This window comes from Equus przewalskii, chromosome 1 (genome assembly GCF_037783145.1).
Source record: "Equus przewalskii isolate Varuska chromosome 1, EquPr2, whole genome shotgun sequence".
Taxonomy (NCBI): Eukaryota; Metazoa; Chordata; class Mammalia; order Perissodactyla; family Equidae; genus Equus; species Equus przewalskii.
This window is the reverse complement of record NC_091831.1, coordinates 146,647,713-146,667,179: the sequence shown is the minus strand read 5'-3', so window position 1 is coordinate 146,667,179 and position 19,467 is coordinate 146,647,713. Positions and strand designations below refer to the sequence as shown.

The window sequence follows — 19,467 nt, the reverse complement described above, 5'->3', positions numbered from 1 at the left end:
TGACGTCATCGAGCCGCGCGGCGCGTTTGCTTTGCGGTCCGCTCACTCCGCGCGCGGCGGGGAGAGTTGGGTCCCAGCCATGGCTGCGGGGAACCCCTGGGACCCGGCCTCCGCGCCAAACGCTGCCGGGCTACTGCTGGACCATTTCGTGGCTTCAGGGATGGTCACTCAGGTGCGTGGGCGGCAATGGCATCATTAAGGGGATGCCACGGTGGCGACAGACTCTGGCTGTGAGGTGGCAATGCCGGCCGCAGGAGTTTGATGTGAGGGTGCTGGCTGGGGGCTGTGCTAGAGTAGAGGCTGATGGAGCCCCTTCCACACAACAGCAGTGACCATTCTGCAGTGGGTTCTGCGAAAGCGGGGCTCTGAGTAGATGCTGTCTCGAGTAGAAGGCTTTTCAAGTATCTGCAGGCGAGTTATCCCAGGTCAGCTCGCGGGAGATAATAAAAACAGTGTTCTCCAGCTTTTTTTCATCCAATGAAATCGCCTCTAGATTGTAATGGGTTGGGAAATAGGGTAGATAGTTAAAACATTCGTTCCCAGCCTTCGTTTGTGTGAGGTATTGAAGCATATTTGGGGCGAGAGGCGCAGGGTACAGGAGAGCGCCAGAGGAAGCACGCATGTGTAAAGGACAAAAAAAAGGTTTTGGCGAAAAAGAGTCGAAAGACCTTGGAACGTGAGTGGAGGAAGGGACTAATTTTGAGAAGGAGAGAAGAGGGAGATTAGCCTAAGGGGTGGTAGTTTTAGGTTGGGCAAGAAAAGCGTGTTCGTAGCCAAAGGGAAGGAGCCAATAGAGGGAGAAATTGAAGATGTGAGAGAATGGAATACAAGTGGCAGAAGTGACAAGGGAATGGGGAAAGCGCGATTAAGGGAAAGAAATTCCGAGGTAAAGAGGAAGTTGAGGAAGTTCACTAAAAACGCAGGAAAGTAGAAAGGTAAACTCATCTGCAGAGATTAGCAGTACGAACACGATGGCCGATTTGTGGAAAATAACTTTTTATACTTAGAAGAGTCGTTAGAGAATGCTGCCACCTTACATTATTTTTCAAGTGAAGAAACTAAGGCCTTAGAAGATGAAGAAACTTGCCCAAGGTCACTCAACTTAGTGAAATAGAATTAGGTCCCAGGGCTCTCCTTTTTCTGACAGACTGTATCATCTCTAGGAGGAATTGTGATAGATGATACTCTGACACTATCTTGAAAGAGTGTAAATTTCTGTTAAAGAACTCTCCTAGATTACTTGAAGACCTAGTTACCAAATCTTAGGGATTTGGGGGAAAATGAGGGGTAGTAATGAATGCATTGGAAAGTAAGCAAAACATAACCACAGCACTCCTCAGTTTTCACCTTCCTCACTTCTCTCCTGTGTTTTCTTCCTCCCAAGTTGCCCAGTACTCACTTGTACTGTCCAGTTCTGTAACAAAGTAATTTGATAAGCCCAGACTATAGGACATTTGGGACTTACTCCTCTAGAGAGTGTTGGTAGGAAATATGAACACCTAAACCAAAGGAGTAAATCTCTGGTGAGGGCATTTACGCATTGATGGGTGAGCTGTTTGGTGGGGTGGTGATTGTTTTCGGGAGGATCTTCCTAGTGTCCTTGAAGTAACACTAATTAGACAGTTACCTGTCTTGCCTTCAGGTAAAATCTGCCAATCCATAGCTTCTTAAGACTGTCTTACAGTATTACTGCAAAGCTAGTCTCAAAGAGGAAACTTAACAGATTTGTAGCAGGATTTTACTTTAAGCGAACTATGCATATGAAAACCTATTTTTATTAGAAGAATTTAGCGTTGATTCTTTCAAAAGGATGTATCATATGATCCTTTAAACAGTCCATCCCTTAACTGCACATCATCCCATGTGCATTAAAAATTAAGAATGATGCTCAAGGAGCCGGCCTCATGGCCAACAGGTTAAGTTTGCATGCTCCAATTTGGCGGCTCAGGGTTCCTCTGGTTCTAATCCTGGACGCGGACATGACACCACTTGTCAGGCGACGCTGAGGCTGCATCCCACATGCCACAACTGGAAGGACCCATAACTAAAATATACAACTGTGTACTGGGGGGATTTGTACTATTTACTATTAAAATAGTACTATGTACTATTTTCTAATATATATATAATTACGTGTATATATATACATAGTGTATACATACACACATATATGTATAAAATCTATTTTCTCAATCTGTGCCCTGCCCTCCTCTGCACCCCATCCCATATTTTAGAGCCTCTGCTCTTAATTTCTCTGCTATACTGCCTCCCTTTTACTGTCCCTCAGGTAGAATTCAGTATGAAGAAGAAAGGACAGAAAAAAGAAAGGATGCCCACAGATACAAGTTTATACAAATATATATTAAGCACACGATGTTATTAGGATTTTTATATTAAGCACAAAGATCCTGGATTTTAGCTTCATTTGGCTAGCAAAAGAGTAAACAGAACCTTTTCTCAGGATCCTTTCATTTTCAGGGTCCCTTTGCCCCAGTGACATGTAAAATATATAATGGCAATAGTCAACGGTAAAGACTTTTCTGTATTCCCCAATCCTTGCTTTTTTTTTTCTTTTTAAAGGTTTAGGGCTAAGTCACAATCCACAAATAGAATTTCTATTTACTAGAAGAATTTGGCTGCTCTTTTTTCCTCTCTCCTTTTTGGCTCTCTCTTTCTTGAACATTCTTATTTTCCCTCGGGTTTCTCTTGCATGTTCTTGGCTAAGCTCCATTACTCTGTTGTTGAACCCAAAGGTTTACTAGTTTGCAAATATGTAGCTAAGATTAGTGTACACACATGGAGGGATGGGGAGATAGCAGAGTGAGTAGGTTACAATGAGAAGTGGGAAATGTTTTACTTTCATTCACCTTCTAACTAAGAGAGAGCAGAAGGAAAAGTAAAAGAGTCAGGCTGATATGATGGAAATACAGTGGATTAGATGTCTTCTCATTTCAGCCCTGATACACATTGGCAGTGGGAAGTTGAACTAATACTTAACCTGCCCAATGCTCAATTTTGCCTTCGGTAAAATATCTTGTGTTATCTGTCTCACCAGATGGCATAACTATCTGTCCAGTCACCTGAAGCAGGATCCTTTGGAGTCAGTATTGACTTGACTTTTTATCTCACTGGCTCTATCAACTAGGACTTATCGATTCCGTCTTCCCAGAGACTCATATCTCTGCCTTCCTTTCTTTTTTTTTTTTTTTGTTAAAGATTTTATTTTTCCTTTTCCTCCCCAAAACCCCCTGGTACATAGTTTGTATATTTTTAGTTGTGAGTCCTTCTAGTTGTGGCATGTGGGATGCCGCCTCAGCGTTGCCTGGTGAGCGGTGCCATGTAGGTGCCCAGGATTCGAACCAGTGAAACCCTGGGCTGCGGCAGCAGCGGATCACGTGAACTTAACCACTCCATCACGGTGCCGGCCCCTTCCTTTCCTTTTTAATTGCTACTGACCTAGACCACATTCTCAGGTTCTCACTTTGTTTTATGTTATTGTCTAATTACCAGAGTGTGTGTGTGTGTGTGTGTGTTTTATGGTGGTAAAATACACATAACATAAAGTTTATCATTTTAACCATTTTAAAGTGTACAATTGAGTGGCATGAAGTACAGTCACAATGTTGTGAAACTGTTTTCAAACTTTTGTTTTTTTTATCATCCCCAATGGAAACCCCATATTCATTAAGCAGTTATTCCTTCCTCCCCCCAGCCCCATTAGCTGCATTTAGTTCATGGGTTATAGTTTCCCAATCCCTGGCCTATATGATCTTTAAAATTCTTTCCTGTGTTAGCATTCTAGAAAAGAAGAAGAGGATGCAGAAAATTATGGATGAAGCCAAGATAATATTCTGAGTTTTATTTTCCATACTACCCCCATTTAAATTTCTAAAGTATGTATTATATATGATCATGTTGCCTCTTCACTAGAAAATTTTCACTTGCTCTCTTTTGTGCATTATGATTGCTTGTCATAGCTGTTAAGGTCTTCTACAATTAGGTAGGAAACCACATTTCCAGATTCATTTTTCCCTTCTTCTGACCTATGTGTTAGCACTAACTTACAGTTTTTGAGCATTTATAATGTTTAGTTCTTTCTATCTAAAACATCTTTTCCTTACCATCCATCATGAGCTTGTTAGGGGCAGAGAGCTTGTTCCATTCATCCTTGAATCTTCCATTGCCTAACTCAATAAACGTTTGTAAAATTTCTTATCGTTAGGCAGCAAACTTTTGCTTTGAAGGGACAGAAAGTAAGTATTTGAGGCTTTTCAGTGCATATGATTGCAACTAGTTTGTTGTAGAAAGCAGCCAGAGTTAATAAGTAAATGAGTAAGAGAAGTTGAGTTCCAATAAAACTTTGTTTCTGGACCCTGAAATTTGAATTTTATATAATTTTCATCTGCCACAAAGTACTACTTTTCTTTTTCTTTTTTCCCCCAACAATTTAAAAATAGGAAAACCATTCTTAGCTCACGGGCTGTACAAAAACAGGCACTGGGCTGCATTTAGTTCATGGGTTATAGTCTCCCAATCCCTGGTCTTTGTGATCTCTAAAGTTCTTTCCTGTGTTAACATTCTAGAAGAGAAGAGGATGCAGAAAATTATGGATGAAGCCAAGATAATATTCTTATTCTGAGATAACCTGCAATTTTTAGAAGAATAATTATGCCTGGACAAAACATTCCTTTATCTAACAGTGAGAACGTGAAAGGGGATAGTATGAATGACTTGTAGCCAAGAGAGGTCATTTAATGAATCAGATAAATGATTCCATGGGGTGGGCCAGGGGAGTAGGGGTAGGGGCGATGTTCGGTTTTAGCCCCAGGAAGGCCAGAAAGACTAGGTTCTGGTCGTTTGTGTAGAGGTGATTCTCCAATAACCTCAGCCTTAAAATCCTCTGGTAAGCTACCGGTAATGCAAATCTATTGTGCATGGTACTTTAGGAAATAATACACAGTGATTAAGTCTTGTTTGTTTTTCTTATTTTTTAAATATTTGCACAAAAGATCTGTGATAGTGGAACTTTTAAACTTTTAAACAGGAAATACACGTTGCTACTGTTCTACTCTGTACTTCATTTTTCAGGGGACGTGGTAGACATAATATATCCTCGTATTTTAGACCCATGAGCATACTGTTCCAATGCACACAGAAACTTTTTGTGACGTGATACTGCTTTCTCTGTTCATTTACCTATAGGAGATGTTAAATATATCTAAGAAATCAGCTTCTTGCTTTGTGAACTTCTCCAGACTACAGCAGATCACAAATATTCAAGCTGAAATCTACCAGGTAAGTTATGTGGACTTTTTACTTTCTACTTCTAGTACAGGGAAAAAAATCTTAATTGGTTCCAACAGCAATTTTCTTGCACTTAGAACAGTGTCTAGCACATGGCTGGATAGGTGTTTACTTGTACTGGTTAATAGTAGTAGTAATAGTAATAGTAGTAGTTAGTAGTGTAGCAGTAGCAGCAACAGGGCTTGAACACCAAATGAAAAGCCTTCTAAATCCCCTCAGCTCTCATAACAAATCATCTTCCCACTCCCCTTAAATATTCCTGGGCTAAAGACTATCCAGTTTTATCAAAGTTTAAGCCTTTGCTTCAGGCTACTTTCTGAGTGAGCTAAATGTTGTTTTTGTTCCTAATGTAGACAAACCTGGAAATTGAACTCCTAAGACTAGAAAAAGATACAGCAGATGTTGTTCATCCTTCCTTTTTGGGTAAGTGGTTTGCTTAAATGGGTAATCATTGGAATTTCAACTTTTTCTTAGTTATCTGAAATAAGCACCAAGCAGTAAGTAAAATTATGATATACCATAATTTTTCCAGCGATTTCCCCAAAGCTAACAAAGTCTTCTATTTCTGTGCTCAAATAGAAGTCCTGTTGGCTTGACTAGTGAAAAGAGCATAAAAAGTGACCAAGGTAGGAGCTCTTCAAAGTCAGGAGAGCTTGAAAGACAAAGAAAGGTTGAGGAACTCTCCAGATTAGAAGAGACTAAAGGAAGATGACAGCTGAAGCACAGTGTGCTCATGGATTGAATACTTGATTAGAAAATTTTTTTTCCTATAAAGGACATTATTGGGATACTTGGTGATGTTTAAATATGGGCTGGATTAAATATTGATAATATTGTACCAATGTTAAGTTTTCTAAATTTGATACTTGTAGTTATATAAGACAATGTTTCCATTCTTGGGAAATACATGCTGAAGTTTTAGGGGTTAAAAGGTAATGATAGGAGCCAGCCCAGTGGCGCAGCAGTTAAGTTCCCACGTTCCGCTTTGGTGGCCCAGGGTTCGCCAGTTTGGATCCCAGGTGCGGACCTATGCACCACTTGTCAAGCCATGCTATGTCAGGTGTCCCACATATAAAGGAGAGAAAGATGGGCACGGATGTTGGCTCAGGGCCAGTCTTCCTCAGCAAAAAGAGGAGGATTGGCGGCAGATGTTAGCTCAGGGCTAATCTCCACCCCCACCCCCCCCCCAAAAAAAAGTCATAATAGGGGCCAGCCCAGTGGCACAGCGGTTAAGTTCGCACGTTCTGCTTCTCTGCAGCCCAGGGTTCGCCAGTTCGGATCCCGAGTGCGGACATGGCACTGCTTGGCATGCCATGCTGTGGTAGGCATCCCACAAGTAAAGTAGAGGAAGATGGGCACGGATGTTAGCCCAGGGCCAGGCTTCCTCAGCAAAAAAAGGAGGACTGGCAGTAGTTAGCTCAGGACTAATCTTCCTCAAAAAGAAAAAAGTCATGATAGAGCCAGCCCTGATGACATAGTGGTTAAAGTTTGGCACACTTTGCTTCAGTGCCCTAGGTTCAGTTTCTGGGAGTGGAACCACACCACTCATCTGTCAGTAGCCATGCTATGGCCGTGGCTCACATAGAACTAGAAGGACTTAAAATTAGAATATACAACTACTGGGGCTTTGGGGAGGAAAATAAAGGTCATGATATCTGCAACTTACTCTCAAATGGGTCAGCAAAAATATATGTATGGGTATGTAGAGAAAGAGGGAAAAAAAGAAAATGTAGCCAAATGTGAACAGTGGCTGAGTCTAGGTGAAATGTATATGGGAGTTCAATGAACTATTCTTGATGCTTTTCTGTAAGTTTGAAAGTTTTTTTTAAATAAAAATTTTAAGAGAATCTGAATAGACCAATCACAAGTAAAGAGATTGAAACAGTAATCAAAAGCATCCCAAAGAATGAAAGCCCAGGACCAGATGGCTTCCCTGGGGAATTCTACCAAACTTTCAGAGAGGATTTCATTCCTATCCTTCTCAAGCTATTCCAAAAAATTAGGGAAGATGAAACACTTCCTAACACATTCTACAAGGCCAACATCACTCTGATACCAAAGCCTGACAAGGACAACACAAAAAAGGAAACTACAGGCCAATATCGCTGATGAACATAAATGCAAAAATCCTCAACAAAATATTGGCAACTCGAATACAACAATACATCAAAAAGATCATGTATCACGATCAAGTGGGATTTATACCGGGGACACAGGGATGGTCCAACATCCGCAAATCAATCAATGTGATACACTACATTAACAAAATGAGAAACAAAAACCACGTGATCATCTCAATAGATACAGAGAAAGCATTCGACAAGATCCAACATCCATTTATGATAAAAACTCTCAATAAAATGGGTATAGAAGGAGAGTACCTCAACATAATAAAGGCCATATATGACAAACCCACAGCCAACATCATACTCAAGGGGAAAAAACTGAACGCCATCCGTCTGAGAATAGGAACAAGACAAGGATACCCACTAGCATCACTCTTACTCAACACTCAACATAGTACTGGAGGTTTTGGCCAGAGCAATTAGGCAAGAGAAAAGAATAAAAGGAATCCAAATAGGGAGTGAAGAAGTGAAACTCACACTGTTTGCAGACAACATGACCTTATATATAGAAAACCCTAAAGAATCCATTGGAAAACTAATAAAAATAATTAACAACCACAGTAAAGTTGCAGGGTACAAAATCAACTTACAAAAATCAGTTGCAGGGCCGGCCCGGTGACACAGCAGTTAAATTCTCACGTTCTGCTTGGATCCCGGGTGCAGACAGGGCACAGCTTGGCAACCCATGCTGTGTAGGTGTCCCACATATAAAGCAGAGGAAGATGGGCACGGATGTTAACTCAGGGCCAATCTTCCTTAGCAAAAAGAGGAGGATTGGTGGCAGATGTTAGCTCAGGGCTAATCTTCCTCAAAAAAAATCAGTTGCATTTCTCTAATAACCAACTTAGAGAAGGAGAACTCAAGAATACAATTCTATTTACAATCGCAACAAAAAGAATAAAGTACCTAGGAATAAATTTAACTAATGAGTTGAAGGACTTATACAATGAAAACTATTAGACATTATTGAAAGAAATAGATAATGACATAAAGAGACGGAAAGTAATTCCATGCACATGGATTGGAAGAACAAACATAGTTAAAATGTCCATACCACCCAAAGCAATCTACAGATTCAATGCAATCCCTATCAGAATCCCAATGACATTCTTCATGGAAATAGAACAAAGAATCCTGAAATTCATATGGGGTAACCAAAGACCCCAAATTGCTAAAGCAATCCTGAGAAAAAGAACAAAGCTGGAGGCATCACAATCCCTGACTTCAAAATGTACTACAAAGCCATAGTGATGAAAACAGCGTGGTACTGGTACAAAAACAGACACACAGATCAATGGAACAGAACTGAAAGCCCAGAAATAAAACTGCACATATATGGACAGCTAATCTTTGATAAAGGTGCTAAGAACATACAATGGAGAAGAGACAGTCTCTTCATAAATCGTGTTGGGAAAACTGGACAGCCACATGCAAAAGAATGAAAGTAGACCATTAGCTCATGCCATACACAAAAATAAACTCAAAATGGATCAAAGACTTGAAATGAGTCCTGAAATTATAAAACTCCTGGAAGATAATATAGTAGTACACTCTTTGACATCGATCTTAAAAGGATCTTTCAAATACCATGTCTTCTCAGACAAGGGAAACAAAAGAAAAAATAAACAAGTGGGACTTCATCAGACTAAAGAGCTTCTCAGGGCAAAAGAAACTAGGATCAAAACAAAACGATAACTCACCAATTGGGAGAAAATACTTGCAAATCATATCTGATAAGGGGTTAAACTCCATAATGTATAAGGAGCTCACACAACTGAACAACAAAAAAACAAACAGCCCAATCAAAAAATGGGCAGAGGATATGAATGGACATTTTTCCAAAGAAGATATACAGATGGCCAATAAACACATGAAAAGATGTTCAACATCACTAATCATCAGGGAAATGCAAATCAAAACTACACTAAGATATCACCGTACACCTGTTAAAATGGCTGTAATCACTAAGACTGAAAATAACAAATGTTGGAGAGGGTGTGGAGAGAAGGGAAGCTTCATACACTGCTGGTGGGAATGTGAACTGGTGCAGCCACTATGGAAAACAGTATGGAGATTCCTCAAAAAACTAAAAATAGAACTACCGTATGACCCAGCTCTCCCACTACTGGGTATCTACCCAAACAACTTGAAATCAACAATCCAAAGTAACATATGTACCCCTATGTTCATTGCAGCACTGTTCGCAATAGCCAAGACATGGAAACAATCCAAGCGCCCATCGACTGATGAGTAGATAAAGAAGATGTGGTATGTATATGTACAATGGAATACTACTGAGCCGTAAAAAGGCAAAAATCATCCCATTTGCAACAACATGGATGGACCTGGAGGGAATTATGCTAAGCAAAACAAGCCAGTCTGAGAAAGACAAACACCAGATGATTTCACTCATATGTGGAATATAAACAACACAAGGACAAACATTTCAGTGGTTACCAGGGGAAGCAGGGTAGGGGGTGGACACAGGGGCTGAAGGGGAGCACTTATGTGGTGACAGACAAGAAATAATGTACAACTGAAATTTCACAATGATATAAACTATTATAAACTCAAATTTAAAAAATCAAAAATAAATAAATAAAAATGTTAATGAAGAGGCAATTGGTAGCCATTAAGTGAATTCTGGGGAAAATATTGAAATAATCAGAAATAGCTTATAAGGCAAATGTTTGTTTTTAAATATTCATATGGAATATTGGAGGCAGAGATGGAAAAAGAGACTTTATGTGAAGAATATGACTCTGGCTATAAAAACTGAACTAGGAGTAGAGTTGAAAAACACTGAATTTAGCACTGGATTTGGTTGTCAGTAGGAAAAGTAAGAAAATGGTTGAAAATGAAATTGGTATTGGTATTAAAGGTAGCAGAGGGGAGATATTTAGGAGGGAAATGGTGGGATTAATTTTTGACATTGGTAGTGTCAAACCAAAGCAAAGAATAAATGATTAGTGATTTCAAAACTTACTTGTGCTCTTGCTAACTGTAATTACTGTTTCTGGTTTGTGTAGCTCAGAAGTGTCATACTCTGCAAAGCATGAATAATCATTTGGAAGCGGTGCTAAAAGAGAAGAGGTCCCTCAGGCAGAGACTGTTGAAACCCATGTGCCAGGAAAACTTGCCTATTGAAGCTGTTTATCACAGGTTAAACTAAAAAGTAGACATTAACAGTTATACATGTTTTCTGAGGGTAGTTTTTGTTTAGACTAGTAGTTATTTCATACCATAATTCATTAAACAATATATTAGTGATTTATCTGTTAATGTTATTATTAATGCTGATACATTAAACCACAAAGAAAATCCTTTGCTTTTAAAATATCACAGCTATGGTGAAGAGAAAGGCATTCCTTTTGCCTGTTGTGTTTTGGGAATTATAAATAATGACTTTAAGGAAAGAAATTAGGTTCATAACATATAGTAAGGTGGGTAAAAATCATTTTTATTACGTATAGACTTTTCTGTGAAGTAAATTTATTGTTGTGTTAATATTGCCTATATTGCCTATAAATTCTAATATTGCCTATAAAAATTCTGTTGGGGGTGTTTAAGCTGGGATAGATGAAAATAGTGTCAACTGAAGGAGAGAAAAACTGAGTTCTGGTCTCATCTCTGCTTTTTGTATGCCTCAAAGCTTTGGGCAAATGCTTTAAGTTTTTGCCTCAGTTTCCCAATCCGTAGACTGGGGATGCTTTCTATTGCTCTCTTCCTCATCCGAGTATTGGCAAGTATCAGATTGAAGATGTCAGTAGTTGTTAATAATAAATAATAATAAAATAAAGAAGCAGGCATCTGGGCATCTGATTGCTAAGTTTCTCCATCAGTGCCTCACTAGCTGACCCTGAGCAAATCAATATCTTCTCTTTCTTTCTTTCTTTTTAATTATTTTATTGAGGTCATAATTGTTTATAACATTGTACCCTCTCTTAAGTGTCAGATTTTTTTATCTTGTAGTAATATAATAGATATACAAATCTCATTCTGTGGATATATTCAGTATCTATTCGGTACAGTAAAGTACCATTAATGTATATATTATACATTATATATATCGGAAAAACTGAGTAATGATTTTAAAGCATTTTGCAAATACAAAGATTCAAAGTAGCTTTATGTGTAGGCTATTTCAATGAAGTACATTTACCCTTATTGTCTTCACTCTTCACTGAGAATGAATAGATCGAAATGGAATGAGGTTCCATCTAGGGAAATTCCTTTACTAATATGAGAAAATTATTAACATTTAAGTTAGTCTAACATTAGGTTGGGTTCCAGATATAATTAGTGTTATCTCTTTTTTTCTGTTTGGATGACAAGTTAATTCCTGCTTAAATTGAAAGAGAAGGACCTTTTTATCATTGATTTTTCCATGAATGCTTATTGGGTTGATTATAATTCTATCTCATATTAAAAGTCCTAATTAAAGGGGAAAAAAAGAGAAGACAAAATAAACTAAAAAAACATAGTTGACTTTTTTTCTCCCTCTTTCAGACATATGGTACATTTGTTGGAGTTGGCAGTGACTTTCATTGAGGGATTAGAAAACCATCTTGAAACACTTAGAAATATCCCTCATGTAGATGCAAATCTAAAGGAAATGGTGAGTATTAACAATAGTATTTAAGTACCTCATCAGCTCCTCTCACATTACTTTTAGCTGTCTTTAGTTCTTTTATACTAGAGTCTCAAATGTTTGATCTCTAACTTTTTGATGGCTAAAATCATGAACGAATTATTTTTTAAAATCAAGATGCCTTTTTTATATTATTTTTCTTTAGAAGTCAGTTTACATTGTTTTATTCCAATATTTAATAAATACATGTTATCTTCATTGTGCAAGAGGTTATGCTATAGGTCTCGTAAAAGATAAACAGGTATGACCAATTCCTGCCCTCAAATTCTCAAGGTTTGGTGAGAGAGCTGTAAGATACTTTCTACTTTGTGGTATTATATTTGCAGGAGTACAGCAGAGCATTATAGAGAAGACATTGTGATTAAACACAGAAAAGGGAGGGATTGCTTCCACTTCAGGGAGATTGGACTAGGATGGGGGTAGGAATATGTAGATAAAATTTTTCGTAAGAGTAATGAGCTGAATCTTGAAGAATCAGTGAAATTTGGACATGTGTCAGACCCCTAAGGGATTGGTGACCTGTAAGTGGGTCCTCTTGCCCCAAGTCGCTAGCGTCAGTAGAATAAGACTGGGTTTGGAATAGCAGGGCAGAAACTTTATTCTTTGATCAAGGAGTGGAGAAGGGAGAGTTCGTGCCCTAACACACCTTCTCCCCAAAGACAGGGAAATGGGGAACTTTTTTTTTTTTAAAAGATTTTATTTTTTCCTTTTTCTCCCCAAAGCCCCCCGGTACATAGTTGTATATTCTTGGTTGTGGGTCCTTCTAGTTGTGGCATGTGGGACGCTGCCTCAGCGTGGTTTGATGAGCAGTGTCATGTCCGCGCCCAGGATTCGAACGAAACGAAACACTGGGCCGCCTGCAGCGGAGCGCGCGAACTTAACCGCTCGGCCACGGGGGCCAGCCCCGGAAATGAGGAACTTTTAAAGGGCAAGGGGTCAGTGGTGTCCTCAGGGTTGGAGAGTGGGGAAGGGGCGGAGATTTCCAGGAACAGTTGGTGCATGCGCTGTCCTCCGGACTCTCTTGCGCAGGGCACCAAATGTGCCTAGCAAGGTACACGGGGGCTAGATTTTTGTGTAGTAATGAAGCAGAGGCCACTTCAGGTCACCTCCAAGTCCCTCGGTGCAGGCGCTCTTCCCGTGATTGGGTTAGAGCTGGTTCAGAGCAGTCTGTGGTTGCAATTTCTCAGGTGGGAGCCCAGCTCAACTGAAAAACATCTCAGAGGAAGGTGTTAGGTGTGGGCCAAAGCTAAGTTTTTCTGTTAGGAATATATCTCGGTGCTCCAGGGATATGTATGGGTGACAAGAATAGTTCAGCCAAAGCAGCAATGAGAGGAAAGATATGAAAATTAGAGAGCACAAGTAGTTTGGGGGAGTTGTGGTACTTTACTTTGGCTAACGCTTAAAAGTATTGAGAGAGAGATTAACTCAGGGTTAGTTTACTGAGTGCTTTTGAAAACCAGACTAAGAAGTTTAGACATTACCGTCTGAGTACTGGAGAACCACTGTGTGGTTCTCATTCTGTTTTGTTTTTTAGAGAAGGGCACAGAGGAGTGACTTGATCAGAACTATACCTTAATCATGGAGAAAATATTAGATAGAGTAGACTGAGCCTTGCCACTCAAAGTGTGAGCAGCATCAGCATCACCTGGAAGCTTGTTAGAAATGCAGAATTGCAGACTTCATTCACCTTAAACCTTCAGAATCAGAATCTGTGTTTTGACCAGTTCTTCAGGTGATTCCTATGCACGTTAAAGTGTGATAACCTGTGGGTTAGAGGACTAGGCAGAAGAACCAAAGGCAGAGAGACTTGGAGAATAAATACTGTGATTCAGATAAAAGATTTGTGTAGATTTTTAGATTTTGGAGGTCAGATTTCTAGAATGTTGCTACTGTTTGGACAAGAGACACATCCAAGGTAATGAAGTTTCTAGCCTTGGTGACTTGAGGGTGAGTAGGAGCGAGAGATTAAAGAAGCTAAGAAGTTTGGTTTTTTACATGTCTTGCACAGATAGTAAATGTTCAGTCATTGTCGAACTTCAGTTAAATCGAGTTTGAGATACTGAATGTACATCCAGATAGGGATTTCCAGCAGACTGAAATGTGAGACTGAATTTTAGGATGGAGATTAGATTTAACAACATAGATTGAGAGTCTTCTGCATTGAGGTGATAACTGAAGACAAAGAAGAGAATTTACATGAAAAAGGCATGTACTATAAGAAGTAGGAGAACACAATTTTAAGGAGCCTTTGTCTTAAGGGACTGGAAAAGATCAGGTGTTAACTTTTGGTATCATAACCATTTGTGATATAATAATGATGTATTAATGACAGATGTAATTTCTTTCCTATTTTCCCCTTCTCTCAAATGTTACAGAGCAAGGCTTTAGCAAAGATGGATATTTTGGTGACTGAGACAGAAGAACTGGCTGAGAATATACTCATGTGGCAAGAACACCAAAAGGAAGTTTCCTCTTGTATCCCCGAAATATTAGCTGAAGAAAATTATCTTTGTTAACATGATGTTATGATACCTCCTTTACCTTTTACTTCTAAAATTCAGTTATAAACTGTTAATGCCAAGTGATTATCAGCTGTTTATTTTTGCTTAATTATATGTAGTCACGCGAAGTCCATTTCCATCCAATCGTAACATGAGTGTTTATGGGCTTTGTTGCCAGCAGTACTGAAAGAGCCCTCTTTATATTAAAGCACTAAGATTCCAAGTTCATTAAGACCAAACTGAATTTTCCTTTGTTTTTCATATATTTTCATTCCACTTTTCAATAAAACTCATGAAGATCAACTCTAACTATGACAATTTATCAACATGAATGCATTAACTATATCTCAGGCAGCAGATTCTATTGTCTTTTTATGAAAAATGCTTGTTTATAAATTAGAAGAGTCTTCTTGAATCTGAAAGTGTATTGATTATTCCTGTGGAATTGTTACTAAGTGTGCAGAAAAGAGGGACATAGCAGGCCTGACTTATCTCTTGAAAGACCTGCATGGAGGGTTGGTCCTTGGCTGGCATCTGGAAACTTAGATTTCAGGAGGGTTTCCTCCTCTCTCACTGATAAGAGTTGCTTGCTGTGACTGAGGTGTTTGTACAGTATGGTTTGTGCTGAACACCTGCTTTCCTTCTGGGAGTCTAGATTTTTGGTACATGTTAGGCAGAAGGTACCTATGTGTCTATCCCACAATAACAACTCTGGGCACTGCATCTCTAATAAGCTTTTCTAGTAGACAATGTTTCACACATGTCACAACTCAGTTACTGGAGGAATTAAGCACATCCTGTGTGACTCACCAGCAGAGGACTCTGGAAGCTTGTGCCTGGTTTCCCCTTGACTTTGCCCTATGCAGCTTTTCCTTTTCCTGTTTTGCTTTGTATGCTTTTGCTGTAATAAATCATAGCCATAAGTACAATATATGCTGAGTCCTGTGAACCCTCCAAGCAAATCATTAGACCTGGCAGAGGGGTTGTCTTAGGGACCCTGACATACTAAGCAATTCCTGAAGGTATTTACTGGCAGCCTTAGGAGTAGGCAAAGAAGAAAGATAGAGTATAGGAAAGAAAAAGGTACATTTTGGTCAAACTTTAGAGGGCTACCTTACAAACTGCTCGCATATTTTCCCTATCTGAGATCATTATGCATATAAAAGGGAGTGGTATACTAACACTTACTAACACTAAGCATCAGAATGTATTCATTTGTATCAGTACTATAACTACACTTGGCTTATTTTCAGACTTGAGGTTCTCTTGCTTTAAAATGTGTGCATCAGTATTTTTATATTGTTGCATTCTCTGTATCACTGGGGTTCTCTGATCCTTGTATTCATTAACTCTTAACATGAAGACTTCAACACACTGGATGAATAAAGTAGTTGTTCATAAGGAAGCAGGATCATTACCAAAAAATAGCCTGCTAAAACAACCTATGGTTTGAAGCCTACTTTGCTGACTTTCGCAAATGGGATACTGGAGAGTAGTCGTGATACCCTGAACATTGCCTGACATTGCCTTGGCACTGTCAGTTGTATTTCATCAGAAATCTGTTCAAGCCCCACTTTTGTTTCAAACATCTTACTGTGCTATTTCTTTTTTTTCTTTCTTTCTTTTTTTTTTTTTTTGTGAGGAACATTGGCCCTGAGCTAACATCTGTTCCCAATCTTCCTCTTTTTTGCCTGAGGAAGATTGCTGCTGAGCTAACATTTGTGCCAGTCTTCCTCTATTTTATGTGGGAGGCCACCACAGCATGGCTTGACTAGCAGTGCCCAGGATCCAAACCTGTGAACCCCAGGCCACCAAAGTGGAGTACACAAACTTAACCACTACACCACCAGGCCATCCCCATTACTATGCTTTTTTTTCATGTGATTTCCTATGTTAGTTATATATATATCACAAATATATATATATATCAATGTCACAAATATTGATATGCCAAGTTATGCCTAATTGTTTTTCTTTTATTTTAGTTTTTTGTCTATTATATCTTTTCCAAATAAAAAACTAATTTCTAACTAAAATTTTGTGGCCCTTGTCTGAATTCTATGCGCTAGAAAGGAAAGAGTCTCTATTTAGCCTACACAGTTAAAATATAGGCATAAAGGCTATCTGACTACACATGCTTGAGGTAGGTTGAGCATGAGGTCTACTTCAGAGAGAAAAGTTAATTTAGTGCTATGCTAAAGTCAATAATTGGTGATCAATTTTTTTTATTATAACTCAGCTTTTAAACATGAGGATACTAAAAACAAAAAAATTAACTCTGAAATGTCTTTCTACTTAAACTAGGAGGTGTGTGAGATTGGTGAATTCACTTCCAGCATAATAATGATGCCGCTTTGTGAAGACTATTCTGGAAGAATTGAGAAGCTTCCTGGTTTTTCTAGCATTTTTCTTATTTTATTCCTCTGATCTATGACTGTTAGACTGATCCCTCTTATTCTCTCAAACCTTCAGTAAAGTAGGGGAAAATAGTCTGAAGAATAGGAAAACAAAGGGTTTCTTGATATGCAAAATATAATAGAGTTGAGATAATAAAACTATTAATATATTGTGGAATTTCCTGAGATGTCTGTAAAACAAATGAATTTACATAAAATATTTATTCACAATTCAGAGAATCCACTCATGTAATTGAGTTTACCAAAATAAATTAGTATAATTAGCGATAAGCAGGTCACATTCTAGGTTCTTTTCATTTTGCCTTTTTCCTGTTTCGAAGTTTTATTTTCTCCTCTCCTTTTGGAAATGTCTTCTCATAAGTGTTTGTAGGAAAAGTTTTCCATTAGGATATGGTAAAAGCAGAAGTCCCATTATCAGTTTATGAACTTTTCCTGGAAGACTAACTCTATAGACCTCTGATGTTGCTATACCAGAATTAAGAATAACAAAATAGGAATCAAACATCCTATTTGAGACTTTGAAACACTTTATTTTCTTAATGTGGAAGGCTAAGAAAAGTGAAAAGCTATTCATTTTCTGAAAGTTGAGGTGAGGTTACATTTTTCAAGGAGAACCTGCACTTAAAATCTCTGAATACACTTCCTTACCAAAAATCCATTTACCTCAAGACGGCAACATATACTTATTTTTGATTAGTAGATGCTGATAAAATTTTCTGTAACTTTTATTTTCTTTTTCAAATATTAGCTTTTGTGGGACATAAAAATTTACTTTGGTCAGTGAGGATTTATTTGAAAAACTTTGCTGGATGGAAGGCTTTCTGTAGAATACCTGAAGATAGATGGGACTCGTGGAACAGGATATCACAGAATCAACTGGCTTTCTCCCCAGGGTCATCTTAGTCTTATATTTCTCTCTCCATCTCCACCCCCAAGTTCAACAGACTTAGAGACAGGGCTTGTCTTTAGCTGCCACAGCATGGAGAGTAATGGCAAAGGCTTTAGAATTAGACCTGGATTTGAATCCAGGTTCCACCATTTACTACCTGTGTGCCTTTCTAACTTATTTCATATCAATCTCAATTTCCTCATCTCTAAAATGGAGGTGATAACAGTACCTACTTCATGGATTCTTGGGAAAATTAAATGAGATAATACATGAAAAACAATAATATAATTATTATTATATAATAAGTGAAAGTCATTGCTGTTATTAGGTATAACCAAAGTAGCAAAGATAACTGTGGTAACTCCCGATTCCCTTTCTAAGCTATTCCTTTTATTCTTTCAGGCTACTAAATTCCAAAAAAAAATGAATTGGATATAGTGGAACTTAGCCAAAGAGGCCTTTCTGGATCCCCTGAAATTTTACCATGTAGATCATGGTAAGGTCATTCTAAGGAGTCAAGAGGAAGAAAGCTAGCTTGGTTAAAATACAGAACAGTGAAAATTCATTTATAACAAGAGAAGTTCAGATTAAAACTTCTGAGTTGCCATTTCTCATCTGATTAGCATAAATGCAAAAGTTTGTCAAGATACTCTGTTGATAAGACTGTAGAGAAACAGGGTTGCTTAGCATTCTGATAGGAATGCAAAAATCAATCATTGCCCCTACAGAGGATAACGTGGGAATATTTAGCTTAATTGCATAAATATTTCCTTTTTTTTTTTCTTTTTGAGGAAGGTTAGCCCTGAGCTAACATCTGCTGCCAATCCTCCTTCTTTTGCTGAGGAAGACTGGCCCTGAGCTCACAACCATGCCCATCTTCCTCTACTTTCTATGAGGGATGCCTACCACAGCATGGCTTGCCAAGAGGTGCCATGTCCGCACCCAGGATCCGACCCGGCGAACCCCGGGCTGCCAAAGTGGAACATGTGAACTTACCCACTGTGCTACCAGGCCGGCCCCTGTTATTTTTTGTCTTTTTGATAATAGCTATTCTAACAGGTGTGAGGTGATAGCTCATTGTGACTTTGATTTGCATTTCCCTGATAATGAGTTATGTTGGGTATTTTTTCATGTACCTCTTGCCCATCTGTATGTCATCTTTGGAAAAATCTGTAGAAAGATCTGCACAGATCTTCTGTGCAGTTTTTAATCAGATTGTTTGGTTTTTTGCTATTGAGTTACATGAGTTCTTTATATATTTTGGATATTAATCCCTTATCATATATATGATTTGCAAATATTTTCTCTCATTCAGTAAGTTGCCTTTTCATTTTGTTGATGGTTTTCTTTGCTGTACAGAAGCTTTTGAAGTTAATGTAGCCCTACTTGTTTATTTTTGCTTTTGGTGTCAGATTTAAAAAATTATTGCCAAGACCTATGTTGAAGAGCTTACCACTTATGTTTTCTTCTAGGAGTTTTATGGTTTCAGGTCTTACATTCAAGTCTTTAATCCATGTTGAGTTAATTTTTGTGTATGGTGTAAGATAGTGGTCCTATTTCATTCTTTTCATATACCTGT

At 38.5% G+C, this 19,467-nt stretch overlaps 1 protein-coding gene across 1 annotated transcript; it reads left to right on the top strand.

Moving 5' to 3' along the window:
• Window positions 1–39: 39 nt before the first annotated feature.
• On the top strand, window positions 40–16,618 carry HAUS2 (HAUS augmin like complex subunit 2). Its single transcript, XM_008518580.2, has 6 exons — window positions 40–172; window positions 5,203–5,295; window positions 5,658–5,727; window positions 10,460–10,592; window positions 11,940–12,048; window positions 14,457–16,618. Exons 1-6 carry the CDS (start codon window positions 80–82, stop codon window positions 14,595–14,597), a joined length of 639 nt encoding a protein of 212 aa, XP_008516802.2. The 5' UTR covers window positions 40–79; the 3' UTR covers window positions 14,598–16,618.
• Window positions 16,619–19,467: the final 2,849 nt, after the last annotated feature.

What these genes read in the sequence shown, in the direction of transcription:
- HAUS2 (XM_008518580.2), top strand. Translation starts at nt 80, where the DNA reads ATGGCTGCGGGGAACCCCTGGGACCCGGCCTCCGCGCCAAACGCTGCC. An exon ending in TGTTCATCCTTCCTTTTTGG is followed by an intron (nt 5,728 to 10,459) that starts GTAAGTGGTTTG and finishes TGGTTTGTGTAG; the next exon opens with CTCAGAAGTGTCATACTCTG. An exon ending in ATTGAAGCTGTTTATCACAG is followed by an intron (nt 10,593 to 11,939) that starts GTTAAACTAAAA and finishes TCCCTCTTTCAG; the next exon opens with ACATATGGTACATTTGTTGG.